The sequence below is a fragment of the Belonocnema kinseyi genome, chromosome 4 (assembly GCF_010883055.1).
Source record: "Belonocnema kinseyi isolate 2016_QV_RU_SX_M_011 chromosome 4, B_treatae_v1, whole genome shotgun sequence".
NCBI classification, from domain to species: Eukaryota; Metazoa; Arthropoda; class Insecta; order Hymenoptera; family Cynipidae; genus Belonocnema; species Belonocnema kinseyi.
This window is the reverse complement of record NC_046660.1, coordinates 41,006,629-41,014,734: the sequence shown is the minus strand read 5'-3', so window position 1 is coordinate 41,014,734 and position 8,106 is coordinate 41,006,629. Positions and strand designations below refer to the sequence as shown.

At 22.3% G+C, this 8,106-nt stretch overlaps 1 protein-coding gene across 1 annotated transcript in view; it reads left to right on the top strand.

The window, feature by feature from the left end:
- Positions 1-7,731, top strand: part of LOC117171899 (exonuclease 1) — a 40,167-nt gene extending 32,436 nt beyond the window's left edge. Inside the window, exons 8-9 of the mRNA XM_033359548.1 lie at positions 7,009-7,115; positions 7,212-7,731. Of these exons, the coding sequence (XP_033215439.1) occupies positions 7,009-7,115; positions 7,212-7,230 (126 nt within the window). The 3' untranslated portion in view covers positions 7,231-7,731. The remainder of the gene's footprint in view (positions 1-7,008; positions 7,116-7,211) is intronic.
- Positions 7,732-8,106: the final 375 nt, after the last annotated feature.

Below are 8,106 nucleotides of genomic sequence, written 5' to 3'. Positions count from 1 at the left end.
TTTTTTCCATTTTTCTTAACGAACAATTTTTTTTTCAATTGGTTATAAAAACACGTAAACTCAGAAGATGTGGACTGTGACTGCACCATATATCTAGTCGGATGTCGGAGTGGTGCTGACTGAAAACAGATGATTTAGAGCGATTCGCGCGCCATCTGTTGGTCATTCTAAGGACTTATTGAACTACCCTCGTATTTTGACCCGGAATTTTACAAATTTGTAGATGAAAAATCTGTCCACCTTAGATTATAACAGTTTTTAAATAATTAGTTGAATTCTTATGTTTTTCAATAATGCCATTATTTAGCTTACAATGAGTGATTCAAATTTTTTTTACTTAAAAAATTTTCCATTACAAATTTTTATTTTTAAGCTTACATTTTTAATCAAAAATATTTTTAAATGCTTTCTCAAAGACTTGAACAAATAAAAAGTAAAAGCCTTTGATGTTGAAAATTTTGGATAAAGAAATTTTTATTTATTAAATAAATAATTTTATTTAATTTATCTGTACTTTAAGTAATAAAAAGTGAACAAAAGCGATTTGACAAAACGATTTTAAACCAGTTCAAAATTTAAGAATTTGCAGATTTTAACGTTAAAACTTAAGCGGTTTCAATTTGAAAGTCTTATTCATTAAACAAATGTGAACGTGTGACTGAAAGTTTATAAACTATTTTCAACTTCAAAATAACTTCAGAATAATATATTCTTAATAAAGGATTTTATTAAATTTAAAATATTGTTTCAGTCTAAAATATTCAATTTTTAACCCACTCAATTTGAAATTTTTAATTTAAAAAAAAAAGATTAATTATTGAATATTTAGCAATAATTGAATTTTTATATAAGACAAGTAAATTGAAACCAAATATTGAAAAATAAAGAATCTTTAACTGAATTGTTTGACACAGAATACCTGAAATCGTTAAAATTTCGAAGAGTCTTTAAACTTTGAACGGTACAATTTTAATTTTTGTATTTGAAAAATGCTTAATTTGTGAGTGGAAATTTTAAATTTTTATGTAAAACTTACAAATGAACATTTTTATAAAATTTTTTAGTAATTTTAAGAGATTATTAGGAGTTTTAAAAAGATTAAAAATTATCATGCAAATTTTAGAAAGTTTTCTTAAAATCTTCTAAAATGTTTTTTGGAAAAGTTGTTTAAATCTTTCAAAAAATTTAAAAATATTGTCTTAAAATAATTTTTTTAAATAAAAAATCATTTATAATTTTCCTATTAATCTTAAGAAAATGTTTTTAGTCTTTTGAAGCTTTTCACAATTCTTCAAAATTGTTATTTATACATCCAAATTGTAAAGAAATTTTTTAAAATTTTCAGGATTTTCTGAAAATTGTAGAAAAAAAATCAATTAATTTTGACAGATATTTAGAAGTTCTGAACAAATTTCGAAAATAATTTTAAATTTAAAACCAATTAAAAACAATTTCTAGATTTCTCAAGATTTTGAAGCTTTCTAAGGATGTTTAAACTATTTATATTGAAAAATGTTAGTACCTTTAATTTTATATGCGCGTAAATTATCAAGCACTAGAATACAAAATTTTGTAATAAAAGACTTTTAAATTTCAATTTCAAAGTTCAAAATTTAACAGTTCCACTTTGAGTGCTTTCATTTGCAGCTCAGTTTTTATTACATCGAGTGGAAATTTTTTGAGCTTTTCTGTTCCATTTTATTAATTTCATTGATTGTGAAAAATGTTTGCGAGCCGGGAAATGACCGGGAATTTATTTCGTCGATTAAAACGGCCATCCTGATATTATTTCTATTAATTTTTTCAGCTATTAAAAATGTAAACGTGCGTTTTACTATTTTCAACTTAAAACTAAATCCACAATAATATAATCATAGTTAAAGATTTTTATTCAATTTAAAATATTTTGAGTCTAAATTATTTAATTTTTATCCCATTTAATTTGAAATTTCTTAATGTATAAAAAGAATAAGTATTTATTTAATATTTAAAAAATTAATATTTAGAATTTGTTGAATTTTGACGCATACATAACAATTGAAAGCTTATTATTTGTAGAAAAAATTTGAGTCATTTTAAGAGATATGTGGAAGTTTTGAAAAGATACAAAATTAATTAAAAACTTGAAATTATTTCAAGTTAATTGAACAAAGTGTGTTCACATTTTTTCAGAACTTTTAAATATATTTTAAAATTAATCGTAATTTTTCTAAAATTTTTGAAAATCCAGCAAATTAAATAAAATCCTTAAAATCTTCCATGTTCTTCTTTGATTCACAATTCACAATTCCTAAAAAAATTATAAATTTTTTGTTTGAAATCTGCAAAAATTGAAATTTTATTTTAAATTCGGCTGTAAGTATTTCAAATTATTCCAAGTTCTAAATTTAATTCGCATATTTTGAAAACTTCTAAATATCTCCTAATATTACTTTAATATTTTTACAAATAATAAGTGTTCTATTGCAATTTATAAATTCATATTTAATTTTTTTTTAATTTGCAGGATTTTCTAAGAGTTACAGAAAAAATTCAATTCATTTTGAAATATATTTAAAAGTTTGAACAAAAAATTCAAAAATGATTTTGAATTTGGAAAAATTTAAAGCCACTTCTAGAATTTTCAAGATTTTGAAATAAAATTCTAAAGCTTTTGAAGGATGCCTAGACTATTTAAAATAAAAATAATTTAACTTCTAATTTGAAAACTGTAAAGTTAAAAAAAATATTTTTTCAATTGTTAATGCGTCTAGCTTAAAATTACTTAAAATAATATAATTTAAAAAAATATTATTGTTCATTGCTGGATTATTGAAAATGTTAACGTGGATTTATATTTTTAGAACTTAATCTGAAAGTTTATACATTATTATTTAACATTGTTATTTAACATTTGAATACACAATTTTTGAATTTAAAAATTCTAAACTTTAATTTTTAAAGTTTGGAATTCAAGGGTCCCACTTTGAATGCTTTAATCTATAGTTTATTGCTTATTAATTTATATGGAAACATGTTTAGACTATAGTTTGATTTTTTAAATTTCATTGGCCATGAAAAATGTTTGCGACCCGGGGAAAAATCGGGAAATGACCGGGAATTTTTGTCCTTGATTAAAACGGCCACCTTGAATAATTAAATTCAAAATTTTTTCTTAAAAATTCATTCTTTTTAATTAAAAAGTCTACTATATTGGGTTTAAAAATAATCGTTTTTAGAATCCAACTACCTGGTTAAGGTAGTTGTCAGATCTCTGAAAAAAAGTTTTTCTATGATTTTAAGAATCAAAATATTATAACTGATTTAATTTAAGTAAAAAACATTTTTTTAAATGAAAAATGTTAAAATTCACAAAACAAACATTAATTTTAACCATGGTTTTTGCAATTGAATTTTTACTGAACGTCGCTTCTAACCAATTTTTGAAAAATTATTCCATTTTAATAAATGACGGCTTTTTTTCCTGGAAAAGATGCTGCACAACTCTACTGTTTTCAATTTTTGAAATAACTAAATAATCTTCAAATATAATCATAAAAAAAATGTTTGACTAAACAAACAAAATTGTTCCAACGATTTCAGCCATAGAAGAATTTACTTTGAAAATTGGAAACAGAGCTGTAGAGAAGGTTTTTCCTGTAAAAATAAGCCATTATTCAATAAAATGCTTTTAAATTCTGTTAAAATTAATGTTTTGTTTTGTAAATTTCAACGTTTTTCATAAAAAAAGTTTTATAATTGAAATTACACCAGTTATAATATTTTGATTCTTAAAATCATAGAAGAAGTATTTTTTGCAGAGATCTGACTTTTAGCAGGAACTCTAACTTAAATTTAAACTATTGGGTTCATAACTTTTTTTTTACTAAGAAGTCATTTTTTTTTGTTGAAAATTCAACTTGGTATAAAGTTGCACTATTTTGTTGAAAATATGTTGTTGTTTTTTTTATTCAAAAAATGTTATAACTGAAAATTTAACTTCAACTATTTCTTACAAATTGATCGTTTCTCATTAAAAATTCATTTATTTAGATGAAATTTTATTCTATTTAATTGGAAAGTATACTATTGTGTTTTTGATTCAGAATTCACCTCCTTTGGTTAAAAATTCTACTATTAAGTTGGAAATTTAACTATTATATTTTTCACTAAAAACTCGTCTTTTTGGTTTGTTAAAAAATCGTTTGTTTTTTTAAATAAATGTTTTTAACTGAAAATTTAACAATTTCCTTTTTGTTTGGGAATTAATAATTTAAAATGAAAATTAATTTCTTTATTGAAGATTAATATTTTCGGGTTGAAAATTCAACTGTTTGGTACAAAATTGGTCTTTTCGACTTGTTATTTTTGCTTGACTATTTTGTTGAAAATTCATCTTTTTGAGCCTAAAATTCTTTATTTTTAAAATCCAACTACTTGGTTGAAAATTAAGTTTTTTGTTAAAAATTAAACACTCTTGTTAAAAATTCGTATTTTGATTAAGAAATTAATTTCTTTTTGTAGGAGTGTTATCTTTTTTGTTGAAAAATGCAACTGTTCGGTTAAAAATGAATAAAGTTTGGTTGAAACTTTAAGTATATTATTAAAAATTCGTATTTTTTGTTGAAATATCAACAATAATAATTTTAAATATGTGGTTAAAAATTCCACTATTCTGATGAAAATTTGATCATTTTGAAAAGAATTGCACTGTTTTGTTCAAGTCTTAATATTTTATCAAAAGTTTATTCTAAAAAATTCGTCTTTTTGGTTGAAATTTAATCTATTTTGTTTCAAAATTCAACTATTTTGTTGCAAATTTGCCCGTTTTGCTCGCAAATTCGACTTTTTAGTTATAAATGCAACTAACTGACTGATAATAATTTGTTTAATTATACTATTTGGTTAGAAATTCATTCTTGTAGGTTCAAAATTTCACTTATTACTTGAAATTTAAACTTTTTTTTTTTAATTATTTTTTTTTGTTTAAAATTAATTTTTTTAACTGAAAGTTCAGCTATTCCATTTTTGGTTAAAAATTGATAGTTTTTAGTCGAAAATTCTACTACTTGGTTGAAAAAAATTCCAACTACTTGGTTGAAAATTAACTTTTTGTTTGGAAATTCAACTCCTTTTTTTTATGAAATTCACCTTTCTGGCATGAAAATTCAATAATTCAGTTGCAATAATTTTGCTCTGCTAACTGAAAAATCTTTCTTGGTTGAGAATCCAACTCTTTTCTTGAAAATTTGTCTTGTTAGTTTAAAAATAATCTGTTTTAGTGCAAATTGAAATATTATGTTAACATTCATCTTGTTTGGTTAAATTTTAATGTTTTTGATTAAAAATTAAAATTTTTTTTAGTTCAAATATAAACTAAAATATTTTTAGTTGAAAATTGATCTTTTTTATTAAAAAATTTAACCAAATGGGTTGCAAAATTTATCTTTTTAGTTGAAACTTCAACTTTTTAAAATGAAAATGTAATCATTTTTTTTTAATTAAATATTTGGTAAAAAAAATTATCATTTTTGGTCAAAATTTAACTGCTTGTGGAAAATTCGCCATTTTGGATTGAGAATTCACCTGTCTTCTAAGAAATTCGTCATTTTGGTACAGAAATTGAACTATTGTGTTGAAAATGCAAGGTAGAATTTTTTTTCTTGAAAGTCCAGCTACATATTTTGTTATAAATTTGTCCATTTTGCACGCAAGTTCGAGTAAATTTCGTTGATAATTAATTTACTTTTATTAAAAATTCAACCATTTGGTTACTAATTTAAATATTTTATTGAAAATTTAATTATTTTGTTTCCAGTCCAACTATTTTATTTTTTGGTCGAAAATGCAACTTTTTTGTTAAACTTTCGCCTTTTTGGATTAAAAATTAATTTCTTTATCAGAAAAGATTTTAGTTGAAAATTCAATTTTAATCTTAAAAAATACTCCTTTCGGTTTGAATATTCGACATTTTGGATAAAAATGTAACTATTTTTGGTTGAAGCTATTTTTTTTATTTCGACCATTTAGTTGCAAAATCAAATATTTGGGAAAAAATTCAGCTACTTTTATGAAAATTGAATTATTTTGTTAAAAATTTAACTATTTTGTTAAAAAGTTAATATTTTTGATGTAATTTAACTGCTTTTGAAAAACTCGTCCTTTTGGATTGAAAATTCAACTGTCTTATAAAATATTCAATTTTTTTGTTATGAAAATTCAACTATTTTGTTGAAAATTCAACGGTTATTGGTTGACGTTTAATTTTTTTGTTTAAAAATGCAATTATTTTCTTGAAAACTCAATTATTTGGTTGCAAGTTCAACTATTTTTTTGAAAAATTAATCATTTTGTTTCCAATTCAACTTTTTATATTCTTGTTAATATAAATTCATTCTTTTTTTTTAATTTGTCGTTTTTGGTAGAATTTAACTGTTTTTTATTTAAATTTAAAACCTTTTTCAGTTGAAATATCAACTATTATATTTTTCGTTGAGAATTCGTATTTATGTTGGTTAAAAATTCAACTAATACATTTTTCATTGATAATTAATATTTTTTCATTGAAAATTCATCTACTTGGTCGAAAGTTGAATTCGTTTGTTCAAAATTAGTCTTCTTGGTCGAAGATTCATGTTTTTCTTGAAATTTTAATTATTTTTGTAGAAAATGATTCTTTGTTTTGAAAATTTAATTGTTTTTTTTTTAAATTAGTTTTTTGGGAAAGAATTCATCTAGTTTGTTTATAAATTTACTTATTTTCTTAATAATTAAACTATTTTATTAAAGTCATCATTTCCGGTAATATTTTGGTAGAAAAATCATCTTTCTTGATTGAAAATGGAGTTTTTTGTTAAAAATTGAACTATTTTATTGAAATTCAACTGTTTAAGATATTTTAGAGTTTTACGTTGATTTCAATATGTTATCTGTAAATTATTTTTATTAAAAAGAATTTATTCCGCTATTATTTCCCCTTTTCATTCAATTTTTCATCCTTTTTTTTGTGGAAATTCTTCACTTTTTCAGGTGCAACCAAGTAAGAAAAGAATTGTTCGAAATTCGACATCTGCCAAAAAATCATTGTCGTCGCAAGGCCAACAAAGTCTTCTAAATATGTTTGGATTCCAGAAGAAGTAAGTTAATTTATTAAATTAAAAATAGATTTTTAAAATAATTTGCATTTTCAGGATGTTTTTTCAAAATGCTCAAAAATGTTGTAATTTTTTCAGAGCGAGTCTAAAGCACTGAAGGAAACTTTGAAACTCAACACAAAACTGTCATTTTGTATTACTTTAAAGTTTAAACGGTTCTACTGCATTTTTTAGTTTTAAGATATTTCTTTGGTAGGTTTGTAAGCAATGAAGTATAATTTTGTAGCGTCAACTTTCTTGTTTAAAAAATAATATTTTATTTATATATCATTAAGCGAAATAGTTTTCAAAATATTAATATATTAGGAGTAAAGTTAAATTGTCTTTTTGAATTGAATTTTTTTACTTTTTTCTACCTGCAGAATAGTTTCTTGTTTAAGATCTTTTTTGATGAATGCATATTACAAACTCAGGAAACTGCTCATCGCATTTTTTTCTTGTAAAAACATCAATTGTTTTTTGTTAAGATATTTCTGTTTAAGTTATTTAATACAATTTCGTGAAAATCTGTGATAAAAATGACAAAAGCTCGAGAACTTTTTACTTTTTCTTGAAAGGATTGTAAATGATCTATTAATAAAAAAAGGGAAAGTGGAAATAAAGTGTACTTTATTTCGTATTTATGACTTAATTCTTTTTATAGGAAGGCACCGTTTAACTAAATAATTTTTTTGTCCTGTTTAAAAAATATGTCCCTTTTCTCGTTGTTGTACTCAAATGCGAACAGAATTAATAGAACCTATTCAGAAAATCCAACTATTTTTAGTTGAAAATTAATTATATTTCATTCAAAAGTATTATATTTTTTTCAGGATTCATCTCTTTTGGTTTAAAATTCTAGTTTTTGGTTCAAGATTTAACCATATTGTTGAAATATTAGAAGATAATTTTATACATGATATTTTTAATTTTAAAAGTAAAAATTTAAAGTTTTGTAAAATTATATATTATCAGAAAAAAATTGAAAAGTATT